This window comes from Phocoena sinus, chromosome 16 (assembly GCF_008692025.1).
Source record: "Phocoena sinus isolate mPhoSin1 chromosome 16, mPhoSin1.pri, whole genome shotgun sequence".
NCBI lineage: Eukaryota > Metazoa > Chordata > Mammalia > Artiodactyla > Phocoenidae > Phocoena > Phocoena sinus.
This window is the reverse complement of record NC_045778.1, coordinates 59,554,216-59,582,029: the sequence shown is the minus strand read 5'-3', so window position 1 is coordinate 59,582,029 and position 27,814 is coordinate 59,554,216. Positions and strand designations below refer to the sequence as shown.

The following is a 27,814-nucleotide window of genomic DNA, read 5'->3' as shown; positions in this document are numbered from 1 at the left end:
AACTCCCGCGCTATCCAGCCACCTGGCCTCGGTCTCGCCTCGCCTGGTCTCTACCCCTGGCATGGAGGGGGTCCCTGTGATAACGGCAGGCACCGCGGGCTCTGCCAAGGCTGAGGGAGCCGCAGCCATGCCGCCCCCGCCTCCCGTCTCCCCTCCTGCCCTTACCCCGGCGCCCGCAGCGGGTGAGGAGGGCCAGCCGCCACTGTCCGAGGCGGGGGCTCCCGGCTGCTCGGGCTCCCGGCCCCCTGAGCTGGAGCCGGAGCGCAGCCTGGGCCGCTTGAGGGGCCGCTTCGAGGACGAGGACGAGGAGTTGGAAGAGGATGAGGACCTGGAGGAGGAAGAAGAGGAGGAAGAGGAAGAAGAGATGAGCCACTTCTCGCTGAGGCTGGAGGGGGGCCGGCCCGACTCCGAGGACGAGGAGGAGGTATTGATGGCCCCTGTTTGACCACGCCGGGCCTCCTCAGTTAGGGCCGGGTTCCCCGCTCGCCGCTGAAGCCTTTGGCACTTGAACGGACCCTCACCTCTCCTTGCGCTGCCTGCTTGTGGCGCGGACCGGCCTTCTGTCCCGGCCCGGTTCCCTGCCGACTCATATTGTAACGTTTCTGCAGTCCCTTAAGCTCTCTGGGTCCGACTCACTCATTATTGAAGCTACTGCGTGCCAGGGATGTAGGCGCCAAGGGTACCGGCCTGCTGCCCTCCAGGAGCTTACAGTGGGCCAGGGAAACAGTCCATTTCTACAGGGTGTTGTGAGGATGGGAAACCCTTCCCCACCTAGTCAGTCTCTAATTGGGAGATTTTTTTTTTTAATGGGGCAGCGCATACTTCATAAAGTTAGACAATATACCTAGTTACTCAGAATTAATATTAAACACCAGTATCTGGAAAGTTTGTCCATTTCGCGATAATTCATATAGTAAGATGCCCCTCATCTGGCAATGTACAGTATCTCCAAAAGAATGAGATCTTTTCGGAACATTGGTTTATATTGTGTTATTGTAACTTTGATGAGAGTGTTTGAAGGGTTGGAGGTAAGGTAACATGTTTCCATGCTGCAAAGTAAGCTACACATTGTTGATAATAAAATTGGGGGATTATCGCTTAAGAATTTGAAAAGGCAAGGACTTGTATTTTAAAGCTATTTCCATTGCATTTGCAGCGCCTGATAAATCTCTCTGAGCTGACCCCATACATCTTGTGTTCCATTTGCAAAGGTTACTTAATAGATGCAACTACCATTACAGAATGTCTTCATACATGTAAGCATATAGTTCATCATATTTCCAAATAATATGTTGATTTTTTGAAATGTCTTGAAAGTATCCTAATTTCAACATTTTTTTCCAACAGTTTGTAAAAGCTGCATTGTAAGACACTTTTACTATAGCAACAGGTGTCCAAAATGCAACATAGTAGTACATCAGACACAACCTCTTTACAACATAAGGTAAGAAGAATATATAAGTAAAATTTATATTTTAGGTATACTTTTTCTGAAAGCTTGAAATTGTGTAGTTGGTAATAAATTCTTGACCTATCTCAAAATGACGAGAAAGGGAAATACATATTCTTTAAAGAAATACATATAGAGCACTTACTGTGTACCAGGCACTGTAATATCCACTGGGAACTTTAAAAAAAAAAAAAAAGGCACAGATCTCTTTTCTTGAAGATTTTAATTTCATCAGTTAAGTTGATGAGTCTAGTTTAGGCTTATCCTTTTCTGTGTATCTAGAATGCTATTTTTAAAACTAATACCTGAAATAACTGGCCTCTTTAGAAAAGCCTGTCTGTCATAGGTCATTGTGGCTTATTAAATTTTCAGTTCATGCTCAGCTTCCTAAGGGAAGAAAAATGCTAAAGGTGACCTGCTTTCATTTGTTTAGCAAATACTATTATGTTTTTACTACCTTCATAGAAGAGTGTTTTGCAGATGATACACAGAATTTCAAAATACAGTCTCTGCCCTCAAGCTCACATTCTTATTAAGGGAATAAGACCAGTTCACATGGAACAATTTAGCAAATAGTTCAAGAGTCTATAATTACTTGTAATTATGACCACATACAATTACTTGAGGTTCTCTCAGATGAGAACCATGAGTGCTACCTAAAAGTAACTCAGCTCTGAGAAAGGAGATAGTCACCCCTAAGAGAAAACAGTTACTTACAAAGAACATCATTCACTCTGTACCAAATGCATTTTTCTGAATTCTGAGGTATTCTCCATCCTTTCCTTTTATTAGGTTGGACCGACAGTTACAAGACATAGTGTACAAATTAGTGATCAATCTAGAGGAAAGTAAGTTTATTTTATTACATAGTTGTGAATCCCAGAATCTCTTCTGACTCTGCTAGTTACATTTTAAGTGTAATTTAGTCTGTGTTTTATCATTTTTTAGGAGAAAAAAAGCAAATGCATGATTTCTATAAAGAAAGAGGTCTAGAAGTACCTAAACCTGGTAAGTTTGGGTGTATACCATAATGTATTTATAGATTAAAGAGTACTAACTTAATAAAATTTACTCCCTTTGAGGTTCTTTTTGGTGATAGCTGGTTATTTTATGATCAAAGAGAGAGAAAGATTTTGAAGGTCATGATTTACTGTAATCCAATTTAATTATTTATAAGGATTAAAGAGTACAGGCTCTGGAGCTATATTGAGTGTGATCCTAGCTCTGCCACCTTACTAGGTGTATGACTTTGGCAAATTACTTCAATGTCTCAGTTTCCTCTTCTATAAAGCAGGGATAATCATAACACTATAAATTGTTGTAAGGATACATTGAATAATACAAAGCACTTAAAACAGTGCCTGGAACATAGTAACTGCTCAAATATTAGTTTTTATGATGATGGTAACGTCACAGTGTGGAAGTTAGATTGGGTGTAAATCTTCATTCTTCCACTTACTACGTGGGTGACTTTAGGCAAATTGCCTAATCTCATTAAACTGTAATCTCATTTTCTTTACAGTTAAAGTACACAAAATTGTAAATCAACTATACTCCAATAAAATTTAAAAGAAAAAAGCATTAGTACCTATGGCATGCAATTATAATAAGGGCTAAATGAGATGGTGCATGTAAAGTGCTAAGCATGAGCCCTGAGCCCTGGCACATAGTAGTGCTTATTAAGGGCTACCTACAGCTATTGTTGCTGTTATGCTGAGCTCTCTCTGTGGCCCTGATAAACCAGCCATACATATCTGCCTTCCATTGTGGAGTGCTCCCCAGGCTTGTCACTAATTTCACTGGCTTTGACAGATTAACTGATATTATTTTAAAAAGGGAGAGTGAGTGCTTTATGATCTTTTAAATAGTCAACATAGTTAAATTTCTGTAATTATTTTCCAAAGATCTCAGTTTATGATATTTATATTCTAACTCAACTTTTTTGTTTGGCTATCAAATAGCTGTTCCACAGCCAGTCCCTTCGAGCAAAGGAAGATCTAAGAAAGTCTTAGAATCAGTGTTTCGTATTCCACCTGAACTTGACATGTCTTTATTACTAGAGTTTATTGGGTGAGTACCCTAAACCTCTACCTCTAAACATTAAAATAAAGAATTTTTTAAGTCCCAACAGTTACAAAATCATCCTGAACTAAGGTCATATCGAGCTTTTCTGATATCCTTTTAAAAAATAATTCTGAAATATTTAAGACTTAGAAAAAGGTACTAAAGAATAGTAAAATAACCACTTGTATCTCCATCATCTGGCTTTTGAATTAAACCATGCTAATATGGCAGAAGGCACTTGGCTACCTCTTCCTGTTCATTCCCCCCTTCCCTTAGAGGTTAATAACTACTCTCCTAAAAGTAATGATTATCATTCCCATGCATTTTTTTATGTGTTTGCCACATGTGTATCTATTTCTAAACAATATGTAGAATTGTTTTTGGCCACTTAAAAACTTTAAATGGTATCATACCATGTTTTCTCACTTGCTTTTCTCACTTAGCATTGTATGATTCATCCATGCTAAAATGTATAACTAGTTCAGTCATTTTCACCATTGCCTGGTATTCCCTTAAAATAAATATACCATAATTTATCTTTTCTTGTACTGTGGAACACTTTGTTTCCAATTTTTTTCCTATTATAAACACTGTTGCTTTAAGCATTTTTTACGTATCTCCATATATATATATATGAGATATTTTTCTAAGAGTGTAGATTTGCTGTGTCTTGGGATATGTTCGTCTTCAGCTTTACTTGGTTTTGCCAAATTATTTTCCAAAGTAGTTGGATATCTCCCTTAATAAAAATTGCTTCTTTCAAACACTGTAGCATATGGTGTACTCCATTATCCTGCAATATTGTTAGGCCGACTGTCATCATAGAGTTGGCCTGTATCAAACTGTAGTTTTCAAAATAATTCCATAGTTTGCAGGATAAACTAAAATGCCTTTCTTGGAAGATCTAGATCTTCCATTTTATGTCACTGATGACTATTTGACTTCTCAGTCACTTCCTCCTTATAACTCTAGGTTGCCTGTATTATTTATTTAGTATCTAGCTTGTACTATGTTGTATTTATCTCTTTATGTAGTCATCCTGTGTTCTCAACTGATATTAAGCATCCCTGAGAGGCGAGAAACCTTTCTTACGCCTCCACAGACCCCACGTAGTAGTGGTTGATGATAATGAAATAAAGATCTCTTTAGAAGAATGAGAAGAAATCATGTAATACCAGACTTTAAACCAGCAATTTCTGTTATTAAAGAATGTGTTCCAACCTAAATGTCCAAAAGGGAACTGGTAAAATAATGGTATATAGCAATGAACATGTGCTAGTAACGTATGTGCTAATATGGAACAATTGCCAAAATTCACTTTCTCAAGTGAAAAAAGCAAGATGCGGAAGAGAATATATAGCATGTGCTCTTTACGTTTTTTTTTTAAAAGCAGATGGTGGGCATATATACATATATATATATTTTTTCCCCACAGGCACAGACCATTCCTGAAAGGACATATAAGAAAATGTTGATAGCAGTTGCTTCTAGAAAAGGGCACTGGAGTGTATGAGTATAGAATTGGAAAAAGTCTTACTTTTCATTGTATTTGACTTTTTACCATGTAACTTGATTTTTAGTAAGTCTAGTTAATTAAAATTTGAAAATTGAAAGGAATTTATATTTCTAAAAAAATATTTTCGGGAAATGTAACCTTTTACACTAACGCACAGTTGGAACTGACAGTTTTTTTATACCTTTTTTGAAAAGTGGCAGTAACGCAAAGATGGCAAATATGTGACAAGTGTGCTACATTATCTCTGTCTGTCCAAAGGAGAAATCAATACTTAATCATGGCAGGCTTTCCTAATGAGTGAGACTTGAGTACTCTGGTCAAAGCAGTCATTACCACTTACTGGAGTTGTTACATTGTTAACACATTCCCTGCTGTAGAAAAAAAGAGCCCTCACTTGGAATAAGAAGATCTCTATTTAAGTCCTAGCTCCTTTGTTATATAGCTTTGTAAAATTGAGGTAATTGCTGTCTGTTTATTCATAAGATGTTTATTAAGGTCCTGCTGTGTACCAACACAGCACTCTGCTAGCTGCTGGGAATGTAATTGGAATAAGTCAGCCATGGCTCTTGCCCTCGTGGAAACTGTATTTTTAACTTCTCAGAACTTCAGCTTCCCTATCTGTAAAACAAGAGAATTGAACCTTATATGTTGAAGATTATGATGAGTAGTCTGTCTGCGTCATAAAATAGTCTTTTATCTGTTTTCAAATGGTTATGGGGAAGAAAGCTTCCAATGTGGCAAAGAGTCCTTTTGAAGAAGTCGCCAGTCCTCAGAGTTAAATCCCCACATGTTTACTACATTGAAAAGCTTGGTGTTACCACTGAAGTCAGGCTACTGAGGGTAACCCATAGGAAGCTCTTTCATGGCAGGACGAATGGCAGGTGAGTTTTAACCTGATGCAAGTACAAGGGCAAATTTGGTCCAGCTGGTGACCCTGCTTGAATTGGATTAGCAGAAATCCTGAGGTAGGTTCAGCCGTGGAAGTGATTTTTCAACCACTGGAATGAATATGAGATTCCCCGCCCCCCTAAATTTGGTATGCATGTTTTGTGATCTTAAGATAGTCTTGTACAGTACTTCTCCTTTTTGTTCTTCAGTTTCTATGTGTAAAGTAGAAGATTATAAAACCTTAGGCAGTATAGTGTATATAGAAAGAGCATAGACTTTGAAGAGTGTAACTGAAGATATGTAACCCCTAGGATGTAGCTTAACTTCTCTGATCATCAGTTTCCATATTTCTAAATTGGGGATTATAATACCAACTCACAGGATTGTTAAAAGAATCAACATATGGTATTTCTAACATGTCTAAACTATTATCAGTATATGAATATTGAAATAATGCAGGGTCATTCAGAAATAAAGGTTAAAGTAGTCTGTGGTGCTGTAATGTGTACAATATCTGCCTAGTAAAGAAAATGGACTCACATGAAATAAGTGTATGAGAGAAGATATGGCAAAAATTTAATGCAATCTTAAACTCAGTGGTGTTTAGTAAACCAGGGAGGTGCTATCCCACTGTATGCTATGTTATCCAACTGGGGTCTTATGTTCAGCTCTAGGCATTACATTTTAAGAGAGATGTTAGTAAGTTGAGGTGTAATCAGAATAGTAAAAGGTGTGAAAACTATGTCATGTGTAGTAGCAGAAAGATTGACTCTAATTCACAAGAGTACCAAAAGGCAAAACTAGGACCAATAGGTATAAGTTACAGGGAGAAACATATTTGATTCAGTGCAAGCAAGCAATATCTAACAAAGTTGCCCACAAATGGAATGAACCAACTTGTAAGTCAAGAAGCTATCTCTTTAGATATTCAAGCAGAAGCCAGATGCCCATATATCATGGATTCTATAGAGATAATTCTTATAATGAAAAAGATATTTTATTTATTTATTTATTTTGGCTGTGCAGCTTGCAGGATCTTAGTTCCCCAACCAGGGATCGACTTGCGTCCTTGGCAGTGAAAGCACGGAGTCCTAACCACTGGACCACCAGGGAATTCCCGAGGATATTTTATTTTGTAGCTCTTAAGATATTATAACCTTAGATTTACATCTATATATAATGTGTATACATAAATTATGTTTTATGTTTGTCAGTATAATATATTCTATAGGTATTTATACTATCTATATTGTATATTAATATATTTCTCTATATTTGTATTATAAGAATACTCTAGATGATGCAATTGTGATCTTGCCTATTCTTCACAACATGATAGGGAAGAAAGAATGTGAGCTTTGGGAATTCCCTGGCGGTCCAGTGGTTAGGACTCAACGCTTTCACTGCCCTGGCCCAGGTTCAGTCTCTGGTCAGGGGAACTAAGACCCAGTGCAGCATGGCCGAAAAAACCAAAGAATGTGGGCTTTTATATGTACACCCGCGTTTGAAACCCAGCTTTATTACTTACTAGCTGTGTGACCTTAAGCAAGTTATTCAGCCTCTCTGAGCTTAATTTTCCTTATCCGTAGAATGGTGATTCTAATGCCTGACTTAAAGGGTTACTGTGAGAACTGAATGAAAAACATGCATAATATATGAAGACCTAATATAATGCCTGGTGTATAGTAGTTGGTCAAAAAAAGTTTGTTCCTTGTCTCCTCATGATATAAAAGTAATTGATTTAATCAAGAAATCTCTTTGTACTTTTAGAGGAAAAGCAAACTGAGTAAATCATGCCCAGGTGATTATGTTACAAGTAAAACAACAGGAAATGTAGCAGCTTTCTTGTAAGGACTCTATCTTGTAAACATTGCTATCAAGAAAAAAACACATTAATTCTGACAGAAAAAAAGAAGTTTTACTTTAAGCTAGAAAATGTTAGAATGCTACATGTGGGGGAAATATAAATATTAAGAGTATACTTTTAACTCCTGGAAGTAAATATACAAAGCAATGTAAAATACTGTATAAAACTGCCTTTGCCTTACCACTAGGTGGCAGATATGACAATTAACTACATTTGTTTATTTCATAAAGGGGTAGGTGACCGTGTTTTAAAATTAAGTTGATGTTCCTCAAATATGTGTATTTATGTTATTTTTCTGTGTTATATAATTAAACATATAGTTCAAAATTGATTAATTTTGCTTTCGTTTTTCAGTGCTAATGAAGGCACGGGACATTTTAAGGTATTTTACTTTTATTTTTCATTTACTTTACAAGAGGACCCTGTAGCACACAAATTTAAGATTAGCAATCATACGGAGACTGTCTTCAGTTACAGTCTATAAAATTTGTTCTGTAAATAAAACTTGTTGAAATATGAAGTACATTCAGTAATGCTCTCTTATAATAGGTTTATGAGAAAAGAGTTATTAAGTAGGGATTTGTTATTAATTCAGAACAGTGGTCTAAGGAAAAATAAGTGAGTAATTTTTAAAACTGAAACCAAATGCTGTGTTAATTCGGTGATTAAAAAAATGTTTCAAAGCATTTTTTGCATATTTGGCATTTAGAGTTAAATATGAGCTTAAAATTTCATTTGCATGTAACATCTTTGGTTGAAGTTAGCCTGCCCCAACTTGTTACTTCAATCATTTACTGAAACTTTAAAGGTAAGAATGAACTCTTTTGTAACATACTTAAGTTCAGAGTTGTCTTAAAGGCTTCAGCATCACAGGTGCCATTGTACACAGTGTTGCTCCTATAGTATGAATCATCCAGGAAAAGGTGACTTTTTTAAAAGGGGTAAATCAGGCCTATAGTTACTTGGGATTATAAATATATAAGGAAATAGTTGACTTTGATCTGGTTAGATTTTCAGTGACTTTGTCAAAGTCTATACTAAAATATGGGTGGGGCTTCCCTGGTGACGCAGTGGTTAAGAATCCGCCTGCCAATGCAGGGGACACGGGTTCGAGCCCTGGTCTGGGAAGATCCCACATGCCGTGGAGCAACTAAGCCCATGTGCCACAACTACTGAGCCTGCATTCTAGAGCCCGTGAGCCACAACTACTGAAGCCCACGCGCCTAGAGCCCATGCTCTGCAACAAGAGAAGCCACCACAATGAGAAGCCTGAGCACCGCAACCAAGAGTAGCCCCCTCTAGCCGCAACTACAGGAAGCCCGTGCACAGCAATGAAGACCCAGTGCAACCAAAAAAATAAATACATAAATAAGTTAAAAAATAAATAAATAAATGAAAATAAATTAAAATAAAACACCTAATAAAAAATAAAATAAAATAAAATATGGGTGAATTATACCTGGTTGGGCATAGTGTTTTGTTTTGTGACTATAATGGCTTAGGAGGCATAGGAATTGAATTGAAGCATAGGAATAAATGAGTACTTTTCTGGATGAAGTATATTATAGGTTTTTCCCAGAGATCATTGTGATGGAGGGAATGCAGTGTTAGGTTTGGTAACTTTTTACCTCTTCTAAGTTGTAAGATAACCAAACTTATGGTGATTAACTTTAGGAAGTCCTTTCATAGTGTACTGGGTGGGAAAGTAGCATATAAGTTTCTATATGGGACAAGTGTAGAGTCATATGCTCCTAGAGTTCACTGAAGACACCTGTCCAGTGACCTGTAGTAGCCAGACGAGCCAACAGAGTGTAAGAATGTCGTGAAGAAAGAACTAAAAATTAAATTAAAATATTAGCCTATTGCTTCCGCGAAAGCACATATGCGCTTAGAATATTTATGTAGTTCTGATCCTCATACATCAAAAAAATATGACACTACCACCTATGAAGTGTTCTTGCCAAAAGAAATGTGAAGCTGATCATACCCCTAGATTACTAATTTACAGGAAATCCAGGGGACACAGGAACTTATTAAAGAATATTATTAAGAATATAATTTTAATAATATTAAATTATTATCTTTAATAATATTAAAGAACTTATTAAGAATATATAATAAGCCAAATCTAGACAGTGGAAAACTGCAGGACAAACAGTTCTGTTTCTCCAGCAAATAAAAGGGAAAGACGTAAAGAGGGAACATGTAGATAGAACATACTGATTAAAAGAGACTCAAGGGACATCAGTGTATGGCGTTTATTTGGATTGGATTTGAAAATAAACTAAAAAATTTATGAGATGATAGCCCCAGATTTTAAGTAACCCAAATATCCATCAACTGATGAATGGGTACACCAAATATGATATATCCATACGATGGAATAGTATTTGGCAATAAAAAGGAATGAAATATTGATACATGCTACAACCTGGATGAACCTTGAAGACATGTTAAGTGAAAGAATCCAGGCACCCAAAGACCATGTTATATGATGCCATTTATATGAAGTGTCCAATATAGGCAAAAGCATAGAGAAAGGAAGTAGATTAGTGGTTGCCAGAGGCTTGGGGGAGAGGGGAAATTGGGAGTAATTACTAATTGGTAAGAGTTTCTTTTTGGGTGATGAAAATGTTCTGAAATTAGATAATGGTGATAGTTTCACAACTTTATAGATGTACTAAAAACCATTGAATTGTATACTTTAAAATGGTGAATTTAATGGTATGTGAATTATATCTCAATAAAGCCGTTAAATTTTAAAAAACAAGCCAAGATCCAATAGAAACTTCGAATAGAAGCATTATTTGTAGTATATTTAGTGTATACATTTGAGAGTACAAAAATATATCTGATAAAAATAATATATGCATAAATTAGAATTTTAGCTTGAGTCCATCACTGGTTATTACATTTTGTGTGTGAAATCTTTGTTTTATGTTTATTTTCTCTGTAATAACAACCCTAAAAATAATAAAATTATTTTCTACTAGGTAAGAAAATTGAGATGGTGAAATTTATACATTTACTGTCTATTTTCTGATATCAAGGAATTTTAAAGTATGATAGTGGTATTATGTTTTTAAAAAGAGTTCTTATTTTTTAGAGATACATACTGAAGTATTTACAAATGAAATGATGTGTCTGGGGTTTGCTTCAAAACAAAACTGGGGAATGGGGGCCAGTAAGCAGTTGGGGTAGGAAATGGATGGGGTATACTTAAAACAAGATTAGCTGTGGGTTGATAAAGCTAGGTTTATAGAAGTTTATTACACTGTTCTTATAGTTTTGAGGCACTAAGTTTTCAGTGTTAACTAATGATACTGATGTTAGTTTGCAGGCTTATGTCTATAAGAGGTAATGAATATATTGTTTTAGAAACAAATGATCGTATTTCTGCATATTTTGACTATTTTTATTTTGCTAAAACAGTCATTTTAAAATATTTTCTTAGCTAACACATTGGCAATCTTAACATTTTTCTTTTAATTCTGTATTTATAAGGGAGTTCTAGCTTTTGATATTATAGCTCAGCATTCTCTACTACTTAAAAAGCTGTTTTTATACCTTGTCTTTTATTTATTGTTCAAATAAATATGTCTGACTAGGTTGATGCCTAGTTAAACTATTGACCATGTACACTTATGGCATGAAAATCATAAAGTCTGTTTGTTACATATAATTTAAAAGTGTTTCACCAAGCAGTCATATAGTTCAGAAAATTTTTTCTTTCACTTTTAATTATGAAAATGTTTAAATACACTGAAGAGTAGACAGAATAGAACCTCCATGCATCCATCACACAGCTTTGCCAATTAACTAATGACCAATTTAATTTCTTTTATACCTCCATCCACAGGCTTGTGGGATCTCACTTCCCCACCAGGGACTGAACCCGGGCCACAGCAGTGAAAGCGCCAAATCCTAACTACTAGGCCACCAGGGAATTCCCACACTTCCCTTCTTTCTTTCTTTTTTTTTTTTAAATTTATTTTTATTTATTTATTTTTGGCTGTGATGGATCTTCTTTGCTGCATGTGGGCTTTCTCTCTGGTTGTAGCGAGTGGGGGCCACTCTTCGTTGGTGCACATGCTTCTCATTGCGTTTGCTTCTCTTGTTGCAGAGCACGGGCTCTTGGTGCATGGACTTCAGTAGTTGGGGCTCACCGGCTCTAGAGTGCAGACTCAGTAGTTGTGGTGCATGGGCTTATTTGCTTCCTGGCATGTGGGACCTTCTCAGACCAGGGGTCGAACCCGTGTCCCCTGCATTGACAGGCGGATTCTTTTCTTTTTTTTTTTTTAATTTATTTATTTTTAATTTTCATTTTTGGCTGTGTTGGGTCTTTGTTGCTGTGCACGGGCTTTCTCTGGTTGCGGCGAGCGGGGGCTTCTCATTGCAGTGGCTTCTCTTGTTGTGGAGCACGGGCTCTAGGGGCGCGGGCTTCAGTAGTTGTGGCTCACAGGCTTAGCAGTTGTGGCACGTGAGCTCTAGAGCGCAGGCTCAGTAGTTGTGGCGCACAGGCTTAGTTGCTGTGCGGCATGTGGGATCTTCCTAGACCAGGGCTCGAACCCGTGTCCCCTGCATTGGCAGGTGGGTTCTTAACCACTGTGCCACCAGGGAAGTCCCTTCTTTCTAATATTATTCCGAAAGAAATCCCTGGCATTTTGCCATTTCATCTGTAAAGTGTTTCAGTACTCTTAAAAGATGAGTCTCTTTTTTTAATGACCACGTAGCATACCAAAAAAAAAGTTACAAAATGTCAGTGTTGAGAAAGATAAAAATAAAGAGACAGACCTATTCTAGATTAAAGGAAATTACAGAAACATGACAACAAAATGCAGTGTGTAATCCTTCATTAGATTCTGGATTGAAATAAGAACAACTTGTAAAGGACATTATTAGGACAACTGGAGAAATTTGAATTTGGACCCATTTAGATAATTGCATTGTATTAATGTTATAAATTTCCTGATAATTATATTGTAGTTATAGAGGAGAGCCCCTTTATTCTGAGATGATAACTGCTGGTATATGTAGGGGTTAAATATCTCAATGTCTGCAAGTAACTTAAATAATAAATGTACACGTATATACACACATATTACATACATTGGAAGAGGTGAAGCAAATATAGCAATGTTAATCATTTGTAAAGTAGGTGAAGGCTATCTGGATCTTCATTTACTAGTGTAACTTCTTTGTAAGTTTGTGGTTTTTCAAAAGGTTGAAGGTGGTGAATAAAAAGAAAATAAGTTTCTTACCAAATATCTAGTCAGTGTACAAGTTTTTATCTCAGCCGTAGTGGGTGTTTTGTTTTTTTAACATCGTCGTAAATCAGGATCCAAATAATGTTCACACATTGTGATTGGTTGATAGGTTTTTAAATCTGTAAGTTTTCTGTTTCTTTTTTCTTGCAATTCATTGTTGACAAAGCTGGGTCATTTGTGCTATAGTTTCCTACAGATGGGGTTTTGATGTTGCATCTCTGTGCTGTGATTTAATGTGTTCTTCTGTCCTCTGTCTTTCCCATAAACTAGTAGTTAAGTCTGAGTGTTAATCAGACAGGTTTGATTTGAGGGGACCAAGAATACTTCATAGTCGGTGGTGTTTTTGTCCATCTGGAGGCACATTAATGTCTGGTTGTTTGTGTCTTTGTGTTGTTAGCAACAATTGGTACTCAGTGTCTCAGCCCATTAACTTAATAGGGTTTGGAAAATGATGCTGTCATTCTGCCTCCTTTTATTAAAATACTTCAATAATGAGGAACTTCTATTTGATTAGCCAGTGGTACCATTCATATAGGAAAGAAAGAATAAATTACAAGGTTCAAAATAATGTTGGTTCATTAGCATGCTCCAGTCCTAATCAATTAGGTATTTTTGATTTTGTTTTTACTTTAATATGAACTCATGCATTTAAATATATTTGTGGTTTAAACCCCTTTTAATTATTATCTTTATTGATGTTCAAATTGTCTTATCATAGATAATCATGGTCTATAATAGCTTCCTTGCTATCTCATATGACAAGATGTTCCATGCTCAACTCGTACATCTCTTGCCCCAGACACAGAATCTGTCATTTCTCCAAGGTGTCTTTTGGTGGTATTTCAAATTCACCAACTGGTTGCTAGGGATTTACCTTGTGACTGGGTTGGTAACTATTTTCAGTTGACAGAGGTAGGAATTTTTTCAAGGTAAAATGAGTTGATACCATCTTTTTAAAAGATACTGGGTTGGCCAAAAAGTTCACTTGGAAAAACACGACCAAACTTTTTGGCCGACCCAATATTTTTAGTGGTATGCATTTTCTATAGTCAGAAAATAACTGAATGTCTCTTAAATCTCCCTATAGATTCTACCTTATTGTTTCAACTTTCTTCTCAAATTGACCTGTGTTATAGATGGTAGGGAAGATTGCTGTGCTTACTTTCAAAGAAGTAAAATTCTTCTGTGGAATTTTTCTTTCCTGTTTATATGCAGATGGTAGGAGGCTATTAGATGCAGCAGGGAAAAAAAAATGAGTTGATCATTTAGGTGAGAACCTGCTTTGTAGCTTAAGAAAAAAAAAGGCAAAAAACAAAAAAAGCAAATTGTTAAAAAAGCTGGATCTGAATTATATCGGAAAAAAATTCTGTTAACTTGTGAGCCTGGGGTATGAAGACTAAGGTTAACCACGTGAGAAGCCAACTTTGAAAGCCAAGGCCAATGTTTTTCTTTCAGTTACTGGCAGATCTCATAATTCTGTTCTGGGTGGTCTAAAAAGTACAGTATTGATAACTTTAGCTAAGTTGGATAAACACTTGGGGGTGAAGTGCTCACCAAGAACTAGAAATGATGAATATTGAATTGTCCTCTGTTGGTATACCTGAAGCCTACTATTGAGATGGTAAGCCCCAGAAATTAACCTTCAGAAATGCACCGGTTGCCAGGCAGGCATCTAGCTAGATTACCCAGAATAGCTTCTCAAGGCACATGATGGGATTCTCATGCTAATCAGGCAGTGCCACCTACAATGCGGTACCTTCATCAAGACTTCACCTGGAGCACTGCTGTATCTGCTCCTTAGTGAGAAAGACTGCCTTAGATTTTCAAGATGATTCTTAAACCTGCGTTTAAAGAACACGAACCTTTGCCATTTTTGTCTAGATTATATCAGTATCCATGATGACAACTAGGTCCTCTAATTAGATTCCTTTACATAAAGAACAGAATAAATCAATACACTAGTAATAACTAAGTACTTACTATGTGCCAGGAATTATTAATAGTTATTTACGTATATTAACACACTTTCCTTATGATAATTCTATGAGGTAGGTGCTATTAGTATCTCTGTGTTAACAATACAAATGGGGAAATGGAGACACAGAAGCGTTTAGCAACTTGTCCAAAGACTTGCAGCTAGAAAGTGGCAGAACCAGTGTTTAAACCCAGGCAGTCTCTGGAATATCTGCACTTAACATGCTATCTGCTGCACTGTGGTAGTAAGGGTTAGATCTATTGTTAGGAAAGTTCTTAAGAAACCAAATTACAGATAAGAGAGCTGAGTGCTGTTACATGGAAGAAATGTGTGCCTAACCTGCCTGGGTCCTCTTGGTAGCAATTCTGGGCTCCCTCTCTGCTAGTGCTAGAAAAACATTGTTCACATTTTCCTAAAAGGTACCCTTTTAGTTCTTATTACCCCAGCTTTTCATTTTTATTAATAGTAGTATCCTTAAAATTGCCTCAGAGAGAGAGTGGCTAGGTAAGCATTAGTTTCTACTTTAAAACCCTATGGTCTCTCTACCTATCACCTTAGACTGTTGGATCAGATTCCAGCCATATACATCTAGATGTTAATCTTTTTTTTTTTCTTTTTTTGCGGTACGTGGGCCTCTCACTGCTGTGGCCTCTCCCGTTGCGGAGCACAGGCTCCGGACACACAGGCTCAGCGGCCATGGCTCACGGGCCCAGCCGCTCCGCGGCATGTGGGATCTTCCCGGACCGGGGCACGAACCCGTGTCCCCTGCATCGGCAGGCGGACTCTCAACCACTGCGCCACCAGGGAAGCCCCGATAATCTTTTTATTTTCCACTTTTAAAAGAAAATTTCAAACTCATACAAAGGTAGACAGAATAGTAAAATGAATGCCCATGTACACATCACTTAACTTCAATAATTATAAAATCATGGCCAATCTCAATTCATCAATACCTTTAACACTTCTCTTATATAATCTTGAAGCAAATCCCAAACTATCATTTTATCAGTAAATAATTGTTTGTTTCTAAAAGATAAGGATGTTTTATAAAAACATAATAATGAACTATAATTTTTATTTATTTTTATAACTTGTGTCTGAATGTGTAAAGCAGCTTTTTAAATATTTATTTATTTTGGCTGCACTGGGTCTTAGTTGCAGCATGTGGGATCTTTGTTGTGGCATGCAGGATCTTTTTTTTTTTAATATTTATTTATTTATTTGGTTGCACCGGGTCTTAGTTGCAGCACATGGGCTCCTTAGTTGTGGCGTGAGAACTCTTAGTTGCAGCATGCATATGGGATCCAGTTCCCTGACCAGGGACTGAACCTGGGCACCCTGCATTGAGAACATGGAGTCTTACCCACTGGACCACCAGGGTAGTCCCAATACTATCATTTTTAAAATTTACAGTAATTCCTTAAATATCCACATGCTATTTAAATTTCCTAGATTGTCTTATGAAAATTGTTTTAAAGATTTTTAAAAATCAGGATCCAAATAAGATCCATATATTGTAATTGGTTGATATATCCCTTATTTATAGGCCTTGTATCTTTTTTAGTCTAGTGGTTCCTCCTCAGCCTTGGTTGGTTTTTTTTTTTTCCCTGAAGTTTTTTTGTTGAAGAAACCAGGTTGTTTGAGACATTGAATCTTGGATATTTGCTGTCAATAAATTTTACTCTAAGTTTTATTCTTGATGAGGAAGTAAAACAAATCAGTAAGCCATTCTATTAAAAAAAATTGTTCACATACTTTTTGGAGAGGTGAAGCTAAGCAGGAATTCTTTTTTTTCTTGTTTGATAGATAAATTAACTCAAATTTCATAGTAATTTTTCTTTCATAAATCTATTGAATTATCTTTGCTATAAAATGTACTTTAAGGTTTATACATTTTATGTATATTTAATCTGAAATTGGTTTGTTTGTTTACTTTTGTAGCCATTGGAAAAGAAGTTTGTCCGAGTTTCAGGAGAAGCAACTATTGGACATGTAGAAAAATTCCTCAGAAGAAAAATGGGTCTTGATCCAGCTTGTCAGGTAGAGTATATGTGTGTAAAAAGACAGGAAGTTGTGAGATTACCTTTAACATATTGAAGAAAGAACCGTCTCTAGGATTTCATGCAGTGGCTTTTGTTTTATGACATTGTAGATATTGTAAATGTTAATTGAATATTGGTACACAGTGATCCCCACCCCCAAATTTAATCACATTTGACTTGCTGCCATTGGTGACCATCTATGGGTGTCAGAGAAAAGCTGAGGGTGTGAGAACGATTAAAGAGCTTCTAGAGCTTCAGCTCCAGCTCTTTTCTTTTTGATAGTAGAGCAAAAGTTTACTTTTCCATCCATTCACTTCTCTTCAGAGGACATCCTTGGATTTATCAATGTTTAGCTCAAGACACCTAGAAAAGTGAAACAGCTGTCTAATATAGACTCTGTTAGTTTCCTAAGGATTGAAAAAGAGCTCTCATTATAGCTATATAATACTTTCTTGTTGTAAGATGGAAATCTCAAACCTCATGTATTGTTGCATATAAAGTGTAAGTAAACTCATAGTTTAATAATGTGGGCCAGTGAAAATGCACGTTTATGTAGCTCTGCTTTTTCATTAGTCAAATTTAAAAGGGGTTTTTGTTATTCTCCATCATGTGTAAAATTTTATAGAATAATTTTTATCTAAAATGTCTATTTGCTGTAGATCTGAAATTTTGCTAATGTTTTTAGTATCAATATCTGCCGGTACTAAATATATATTAAGTTCAATTAAATGTGATTTCTTTTACTGACTTTGACATAATGCTAGCTGTATCTCATGGCAACTGAAAATTGGAAATGACTTATCTATCACCTTGTAGCCAAAGCATACTTAAGGTTATTCTTAGCCTTTTGGTTAGAAATAGATAGCTGTTTAGGGACTCCTGAACAAAGAATTGTGAGTAATCCCATAATAGTCTATTATTTCTAAAAGCAGAAATCAGAAGACTTGCACCTGATTATATAGAATAAGAAGTGGCACCCAAGAGGGCTTTCTTTAGGATGTGGATTACTTCCTCTGTGGCTAGATATTGATCAGAGCCATTTATAAGTTTCACACTGGTGTTTTAAGAAATTTGGTTGCCAAAGCTCTAAATTGGTTTTATTGTGTAAAAATTTGGGTTTATTTTTTCCTCCTATCACAGAATTCAAGGCTTTTAACATTTTGAAATAAAATGATGTAAAATTTGTTTCAGTCTTTAATTTTGTCTCTCAGCTCTTCGCTCTTTAGGTAAATATTTTTTTTTCTAATTCAGGTACTATATAGCTGGTAACATTCATAAATTACTATTTCACCAAAATGTTAAAATAGTGGAACAGAGAATTATCAAATATGCAGACCCATTTGTGACTAAAATTGTTTAAGCCTTCTAAATCCAAGAGACAGTAAACAAGAGTTACTTCTAATATGAACAAAACATTGAGCTAGTTAACCATTAAACAAAATAAAATTCTTGGTCAACCCAGTCACTTGAACCTTCTGTGCTGACCTTCCTTAAAACCATTTAGTCCCAAATAGAAAATGTATTCTTTGTTTACAGGTATGTGACCTTCGTAAATGGTTATTTACTAGCAGGAATGAATGATTACTAGGGGACTGTTAAATGATAAAATACCTTTAAAAGTATTATTTATTTGTGGCAGATAAAAATAAAAAAGGAAGACAGTTCTGAAAGATAAAAAAAATGTAGACGTGTTCTTAAGAGATTTAAGTTAATTCAAATCAGAAATCAATAATTATCTGAGTAGATTTCTTTCACATAAGAGAGCCCAGTGCCTCTGGATCACCATGGTTGATTTAGTGGTGTTTTGAATTTATTGCTGTCTTATTGTATCTTGTTTTTTAATAACTCTTGTGTTCCTTTGTACATTATTTGACCTTCAGACCTTATTTTGCTTTTTTGAAATGATTACCACATTGATCACTAAATATTCTCTATATAAAAGATGTGGTAGTAGATTTTGTTGTTAATCCTACCATAATTAATTCCGTCTTAAAAGATAGGTTCTTTTTTTTTTTTTTAATAAATTTATTTATTTGGCTGAGTTGGTTCTTCGTTGCTGCGCGGGCTTTCTCTAGTTGAGGCGAGCAGGGGCTGCTCTTTGTTGCAGTGCACTGGCTTTCTCATTGCGGTGGCTTCTCGTTGCAGAGCACAGGCTCTAGGCGTGCGGGCCTCAGTAGTTGAGGCTCACGGGCTCTAGGGCGCAGGCTCAGTAGTTGTGGCGCACGAGCTTGGTTGCTCTGTGGCTTGTGGGATCTTCCCGGAGGAAGGCTTGAACCCGTGTCCCCTGCATTGGCAGGCGGATTCTTAACTGCTGTGCCACCAGGGAAGCCCAGGTTCCTTTTTTCATTATTTATTTAGTATATGACCTTAACCCTATCATTGAATTGTTTCCAAATCATTTTTCAGAGACCCTAACATGTCATATGGTGTATCCCTACCATTCATTTACTATCTATTGGTACTAAATTGAGCATCTATGTGCTTGGCCTCCAGTACAAAGATGAGACAGAAAATGCCACCAGGTGACTCAGTTGTGTGGGAAAGATACAAAAGTAAACAACTGAATGACAATAGGTTATGATGAGTGCCACAAGAGCACAGAGTGAATGATTTAACTCTGGAGAGGTCAAAGAAAGGATTTGAAGAATGGATTTTTTTTTTTTTTTTTTTTTTGCCAGACAGACAAAGAAAAAAAGAACTTTCTATCAAAGAAAAGTATGTATGAACAAAGAGGAATGAGTGTGGCACTGGCTCAATCAGTGAAAAATCCTGTCTTGAAAGCTTTAGTGTGATCTTGCTTTTAAAAAGATAAGGGTTTTTCTTCCCTTAAGACCATCTTCACATTACAATTTCTGCTCTGAGATTCAGAAATACCGTAGTTATTCTTCCTAACTAAGACTTAATACTCCAAAGGGTAGGAAGATTATGCAGAAAAGAGTTAACAAAGCAGTCCTGAGGCTGCTGCCTTTAGAAGGGCTGGCTTACAAGGTTGGCCCTTGCCTAGCATCTAGGAAGTTGGCTTGTAAAAAGTTCCCTGTGCTAATATGAAAAGTTACCTAACTATTAAGGGTGCTTCCCTGTACCTAGATTGTACAAACAATGGGTCTGTGATGAATAACTGCTTTGCTTCTGGGAGTCTGGAATTTGGTAGTTGCTAGGCAGAGAATGCCAACATGACCATCCCTCAATAAAAACCCTAAACTCTGAGCCTCAAATGGGCTTCCCTGGGCAGAAACACTGCACAGATTGACTACATTTCCACTGCTAGAGAAAAGAGTATGTGGGTGTTATCTCCTCTTGGACTGGGAGGGAAGAGCATAGGAAGCCTGTGCGTGGATTTCTCCAGACTCTACCTACATCTTTTTACCTTACTGATGATCTGACTGTGTATCCTTGCTGTGTTGCTGTAATTACTCATAGCTGTGATCATGCTGAGTCCTGTGAGTCCTTCTAGCAAATTATCAAATATGTGGGTCATGTTTGTGGCACCCTCAGAGATGTGATTCTGTTTGAATGAACTAATTTATGAAGTATTTACAGTCCAGTAACTTAAAAATCAGCATGTAAAATGAGAAGTAGTTTAAATGTTTATCAGGAGGATGGATATATAGTTTATGATATATTCATAAAATGGAACACTATGCAGCTATTAAACACAGAGAGCTAACTATGCATTCCAAAAGATTCCATAGTATATTAAGTTTTTGTTGTTTGCATGTGTCTGTGTGTGTTTTAAAAATATGTAGAACAAAATATGTGACATGATCCCATTTCTAGAAAAACAAAACCAAAATCCCCACATGCACACATTGCATTTAGGAGCATATGCATCAAACTGTTAGTAAATGGCTAATCTCTGGGGGTTAAGATTAAGTTGAAAAGAAAATTGTAGTAACCAAATCACAAATGTATACCATGTGGTGAAGCCCACTAAGAGTGGTCTCTGGATAGTTGGATACTTAATAAAAACATAATGTTAGTTTCCAAGTTCTTTAATTTTTCATGGACCTAAGTTCTGTGCACAAGATCTGCTATTAGTGCACGAGATCTGCTATTATTGCTTTCAAGTCCTTTTGCAAACAAGTATTGCTTTGCCAACTTTAAAACTGGTAAGCATAAAACAAAAGTTGTTACTAATCGGAGGTTATTCATTGTGAGATACCACAGGGCTTGACTAACTGACCTATGGACCAAATCTAACCTGCCATCTTTTTATGAATTATGTTGTATTGGAACAGCCATACTATGGCTGCTTTCATGCTACAGTGACAGAATTGAACACATGTGACAGTGATCCTGAGTCCCACAAGCCTAAAATGTTTATTATCTAGCTCTTTGTAGAAAGTTTGCCAACCCCTCACATGCACTTATCTTTGGAGAAAGATAGACCTGGGGACAGACCTGGGTTCCGATCTGAACTTTGCTACTTACTAGCCTTGTGACCTTAGGAAAGTTTAATGTCTTTACTTCTTAGCGTCCTATCTGTAAAATGGGAATTACAATACCTAGCTCACGGGAATGTGAAAATGAGATGAGATAACATATGTCAAATATATAGTGTAACAAATGCTGTGCATAGAGGCCGCTCAGTTAAATGCAACTGCTTTTACTATTCTTACCCAACCATGCTGAAGGTTTTAGGGAAACTAACATGTTGGCAGTGCACAGGATTTTTAGAGTAAACAGAATTTGAAGGTCGGAAATCTGGTTAGGAGACGGTTTCAGTGGTTTAAGCCTAAGAGCAGCAGTTGAAAGAATGATATGAACTTAAAAGGCATGGTGAAGAAGGAAGCAGCAGGACTTGGTAACTGCACGTGAGAAGAAAGGAAAAGGAGAAATAGGAGTTAGAGCTAGTATTTTGGTTTGGAGCAAGGAGAAATTTCATGCCGTAAGCTAAATAGGGACATTAGGAGGGGGAGCCTGTTAAGTGATATGTTATTAATAAGATGTTGAGGACCTGTTCCCATTTTAAGGCAATGGGAAAGGAGTACTCAGTGAAAGAGAATATAAGGATTTGCATTTCTATTTCTAGCAAGTGAGTATACTGGAATCATATTACAATATAGTATATAACTGTACAACCATATCGTTCTTTCTAGAGCATTCTATATAAAAGTAGATTTATCTTAGAGCTTTGACCTTACTAAAAGGGCTGAAAAGACCTTGTTAAGATTGTTCCATCTGTAAAACAGTTCCCTTATTGTGTACTTTATGTCAGTAGTAGACTTTCCACTGTTGGAAAATGAGATATTCCTCATTAAGAAAATTATTCAAATAACTAAAGATTGCCTTTTTAAGCATTATAAGCCCTATTAATCATTGTGTCATGAAACTTTTTAAAATAATAGACTTTTCTGTGCCTTCTTGGGCTGAACATATCAAGTATGATTTAACTTGTTCTCAGAGATTCAAGGAAGTCATTTTGAATGCCTGCTGTCTGTCCTGCTATGTCCTCTAATGCTCCTTCCATTTTACTTTATTTGTTAAAAGTTTCTAAAATCTTTCTTGAGAGTGTTTAATCAGTCTAAAATAGCAAAGACTAGTCTAAAAATAATTATGTTGATCTTCCTCATTTTGTCATATGGTTTTCTGAAGCAGGAAAGCAAACTTGCACTCTTATTTGCCTGTAGGTAGATATCATCTGTGGTGATCACTTGTTAGAGCGCTATCAGACTCTAAGGGAAATTCGACGTGCAATAGGTGATGCAGCAATGCAGGTAGGTCTTGGACTTTACCATATTTACGCCTAATGGACAAGTTATTTAATGAAAGAAAGATGTTCCATGTTATCAATAAAGTTTTAATAAATATTCTATAATATTCTTGAAATCATCTGGACTGTAAATAAGAAAGCTAATGTTTATTGAATGCTTACTGTGTGTCAGGCATTCTTCTAAATGATTTGTATCGATTAGCTCTCTTATTCCTCATAGTTTTATGAGATATTCTTTTTTTCCCAGTTTTAAAGATAAGGAAACCAAGGTACAGAGAGGACATGTAACTTACCCACAGTGAGTGAGTGAGTGAGCCAGGGCTCAAACCCCAGGCAGTTTGATTCTAGAGGCCTTTTTTTCTTCTTTCTCTGTCTGGTATTGCAGTAGAGCTTTGAAGACTACGGGCAAATGTATCTGCAAGGACATTTCTTTTTTTTTTTTTTTTTTTTTTTTTTTACCCCCACCCCGACATTGTGGGACATTTCTTTAAGAAAAATTTGTAGAGACTCATTAGGCTATAGAGATTCACATACCATTCGTTGCTCATTTGGTAAGAAGCTGTGGTAACCGTTATGATGTTTTAATTAGCCTATAATGTGAGTGGGAATATAATGTGAAATCTGATCAGGATACATGAAAACAAGATAAGACTTACAATTTTAATGAAGAGAAAGATCCAGTTTCTCCTGGAACTTTACCCTCTAATTCTAAAATCCGTTGGTGGATCATATAGATGAGGAAACTGGTGTGGAGAGATTAAGTAACTTGCCCAAGGTCACTTGGCTAGTTAGTGGTAGAATCAAGGTTCACCTATTAAAAATTTTGAGCTTAAAGCTTAGAATCTTAACAAAAGGGTAGCTGAATACTTATTTGGGTGATTATTTGATTATTCTTACATGTTTTTAGAAATATAGCACCATACCAATTGTCTACATTTTGGTAACAAATAATTCAAAAGATTCTTCATAAAATACAAAAGCAAAATTGTTTCTTGGATAAGTAAAGCATACTTAGAGATATAAACAAAACATTTCTTAAAATTTTTATAAGGTCAAACTTCAGAAATCTTAGAAAATGATTGTCTTTTTAAAAAAAAATAAATTTATTTATTTATTTTTGGCTGCATTGGGTCTTTGTTGCTGTTTCTCTAGTTGCGGTGAGCGGGGGCTACTCTTCATTACCATGCGCTGGCTTCTCTTTTTGTGGAGCATGGGCTCTAGGCGCTCAAGCTTCAGTAGTTGTGGCTCATGGGCTCTAGAGCGCAGGCTCAGTAGTTGTGGCACACGGGCTCAGTTGCTCCGCAGCATGTGGGATCTTCCCTGACCAGGGCTCAAACCCGCATCCCCTGCATTGGCAGGCGGATTCTTAACCGCTGTGCTACCAGGGAAGTCCCGATTGTCTTTTTAAAAGTTAAGCTTGATTAGAAATGTAAGAACCTAGGAGTAAAATTTCAAAGTCAGTGGAGTGGGTAGAAAATATGACTTCAATTCAAAAAGTATTTACGGAGCACTATTCTAGACATGGGGAGATTCAGAGATGAGCAAGTCCCAGAACTTAAATAACCTGAAATATAATTAATTAAAGTCCTCATTGATAATAATGTTTCATGTAATCTCAGGACCTCTTAGCTAAATGAATAACATATCTCTGCAGTGGGAAAGCTAGGAGGTAGCAAGTGAGGGAGAGAATGGTAGGAGCTGAGATCTGAGCAGTTGGAATAAAACCATGCAGGACTTTATAGGCTGTAGTATGAACTTTGGATTTTAATTGAGTGAAGTGGGAAACTACTGATTGGAGAGATTTGTGCCAAGGACAAAAGAGACATAAGCTGACTTACCTTTTAGAAGATTCACTCTGGTTGGATAGTTTAAGAAGACCATGAATGGAGACATCTAACTATAAAATATAAATAATATTTATATATTTCTGTATATTTATATGGAATATAAATATAATAGACATAGAGTTCAATTTGAATTATAAGGAATTATCTCATTTCATAAAATGCGATTTTATACATGTATTGAAGTTTTGAGATTTTGAAACAGCTTGTAATTGTGAAATATAACTATATGCAAAAAAATTGACATTATGTAAAATGTAATTTGTATTCATGTAAAAATGTTAATAGGATCCTTCTGTGAGTGTTAGAATACAAATTCATTTACTTTGATTAGACTAGTTAGTCTAGAACAGGTCTGATGGTCCATGGGCCAAACATGGTATGGGACTATACTTTATTTGGCTTATTCTAATTTTTGAGTTTAAAATTCCTTTAGCTAAGCATCTGCTCTCTGGTTTACCACTGGTCTCAACATACCCTATTTGACTACATACGTGATTCACGTATTCATTTATGTAACTTTTCTGGCCTTTGTGGGCATTTGAATTGGTGAGCCCCTTTCTAGAATTCTGGTGAGTTTTCTCCGAAGTTGCCAGTAACAGAAGCCAGATTGCAGTGAGTTGAATAGTGAATGAGAAATGAGGAAGTGGAACCACGAAAAAGCTTAATAAAGAAGAAAGAGAGCGATAGCTAGCGAAGGGTCGGAAATGCAAGGAGTGCATGCCACCACTCCCTCTATATGTTGCTCAAAGTAGGCCCATTGCCCATGGCATACTTCCCCAGTGAGCCTTCCTTTTAAGCTAGTTTTCCAGTTCATAGTAGATTAGAAATAACACCTTAAAAAGCACACTTTAAAAAAAAAAAAAAAAAAAAGCACACTTTTAAGCAGCCTTGGTGACAGCACAAAAAATTAAGACCTGATATCAAGAGAGGAGACATAAAAAGACTCAGAAACAAGGTATCTGGAGTCATTTACTGTCAGGTTAAGTTTCCCACGACCCCAGAGGACATCACTGTGTTACAGCACAGTGTAGTTACTGTTCATAATGATGACTCTGGATATCAAAGAAAGGGTAGATTGTATTGAACAGACTTCAAGGAGGAAGTAAAATGTATGATACATTAAACGGGTAAGAGTTCCAAAATTTTCTCACTTGTTTTAGTTGTAAGCTGCATTTATGTAAGAAATAAATGTTTTATTTTCTTAGCAGATCCATGATATTTTATGATAATTGAGTCTTTTTTAGAGAAGTCCACTGCTTGGGTGATATATTAAGTAATCTGTGCAGAATGAAATGTGTATCTTTTAGTTCTTTTTGAAGAAATGTTTTGCCATAAACAACTGTGACTAACTGTGGATACCTGGTAGTTTCAGAATTTTCTTCTGAGAGTCATTAAAAAGGCACATTAACAGGGAGTGTTTAGTAATGAAGTGAGTGAACAAGCAAGTTTATTTATCTTGGACTCTTTATTCTCTTTAAATCAAAGAATTTCACATTCATGTTGGGTTATGAAAAATAAACTACCTTTGACTTGATCATTTACATAACTGATTTTTAAATAACTGCCGAACACTTTTTTTCTTTTCAGGATGGTCTGCTGGTCCTTCATTATGGACTTGTGGTTTCTCCTTTGAAAATTACTTGAAGATTCTAAGGGTATTGTGAGGAGGGAAACAAAATAAGGAGACTTCTGCAGGATTGCATCTCACCAAAGAATTCCACGGAATGTGTAATTGTTATCACTTTGTGCTGTTTGAGACATAACTTATCTATTTTCAGCACCAAGAATCATAGGATTTATAATTACAACTTGGTATTATAGAATGCATCTGTTTTACTAGAGACTATGTATAAAAAAGCATCCACAGCTCAGGGGGAAATTTTTAAAGCAATGGATTTTTATGATTTCAAATACTTTGACATTGATTTTGTTTCCTAATCTTTGAGGTAAATCAGTTACTGTTTTTGTTTTTGTCTTCATTGAGCCATACCCCTTTCAAGGTGGTGGTTAGGATTCTGCTCTCTGAAATGGCGTCAGTCACCCTTTCGGAAAAGAAGTGTGCTTTTGAACTGAAGATTTAAAGCCAGTCTTTGTTAAATTACAGAATGTACCTCTTAGACAAAGACCAAAACTATGGGCCACTTTTTGTATGTTGCCATCTTATTTCGATCTTGTAACTTTTTTTTTTTTCAACCAGCAACACTACTAAAGAGATATTATTCACTTCTAAAAGGGATGGATTATAATTTTTCTGTGTGAAGAGACTGTCTCCTGTAGGGTTTACGGCCCGTACCATAAGCCTTCAGTGTAATAAACACTCCTTTAACATACCTTACAACAAGGGGTGCCTCTTTGCAACAGTATTTTTATTTTTTGAATGTTAGTTTGATTAACATTCATTTTGAGTACGTAATGTGATTGTCAGTACCTTGTAATGGCACTGCTTTTGAAAGTAATTTAAAAATTTGAGTGAATTTGAGAAGTTTACAGAATACTTGTTCATTGTTTCCTCAGTAAGTCAGTTTAATGTTCATTTTCGCATTACTTTGTCACTGGGATAAAGAATACGGGTGTTTGAGAGCTCACTCACTTGCATGCAAATATTTCAGTTTTAAAGACTATTTTGCCTAAAATTATCATTGTGATGCTTTCTAAAAGAAATATTTTGTAGATCTTATTTCACTGCAAACTTTCCAAGTCTGCATAAAAACAATTACAACTGGAGAAAGATTGGCAATGTTTTATACAGCATTTGTGAATTGCGTATAAATCTCTTCTAACATTTAATACAATTTTTTTAATAAAAATTTATTTTAACCTATTTTGAAATGTTTGTGTTTATTGTGGAATTTTAAAAAATAACCAAAACTCTTTAAGAGACAACATAGCCAAATCAAAGTTAAACTATGCCATCAAAATAGATATTTTATAAACATCTTTACCTTCACTGGTTATACTAGATGCCTTTATTTGACAATGGACAGAATAGCAACTATGGAGCTCACTGCCTCTTAAATGTTTCTTGCACAAATTGCTTACTATTTTTATTCTTGTCCCATGTTAACATCTGTGTTGGGGATCCCCAAGACCACTCTCAGGTTTAATGGTTCACAAGAAGGACTCATGGGACCCAGAAAGCTATTATACTCTTGGTTATAGTTTATTACCGTGGAAGAATACAGATT

General features: G+C 36.2%; 1 protein-coding gene across 2 annotated transcripts; it reads left to right on the top strand.

Annotated features, from left to right (window-relative positions):
* Nucleotides 1–27,451, top strand: PCGF6 (polycomb group ring finger 6). 2 transcript variants are annotated; one of them, XM_032609066.1, is made up of 10 exons: nucleotides 1–424; nucleotides 1,157–1,256; nucleotides 1,348–1,444; nucleotides 2,243–2,298; nucleotides 2,399–2,458; nucleotides 3,412–3,520; nucleotides 8,140–8,167; nucleotides 16,969–17,067; nucleotides 22,700–22,786; nucleotides 26,217–27,451. In XM_032609066.1, exons 1-10 carry the CDS (start codon nucleotides 62–64, stop codon nucleotides 26,271–26,273), a joined length of 1,056 nt encoding a protein of 351 aa, XP_032464957.1. In that variant the 5' UTR covers nucleotides 1–61; the 3' UTR covers nucleotides 26,274–27,451. The 2 variants fall into 2 exon arrangements, with proteins under 2 accessions (XP_032464957.1, XP_032464959.1); XM_032609068.1 differs by lacking the exon at nucleotides 22,700–22,786 and having other exon boundaries at nucleotides 9–424.
* Nucleotides 27,452–27,814: the final 363 nt, after the last annotated feature.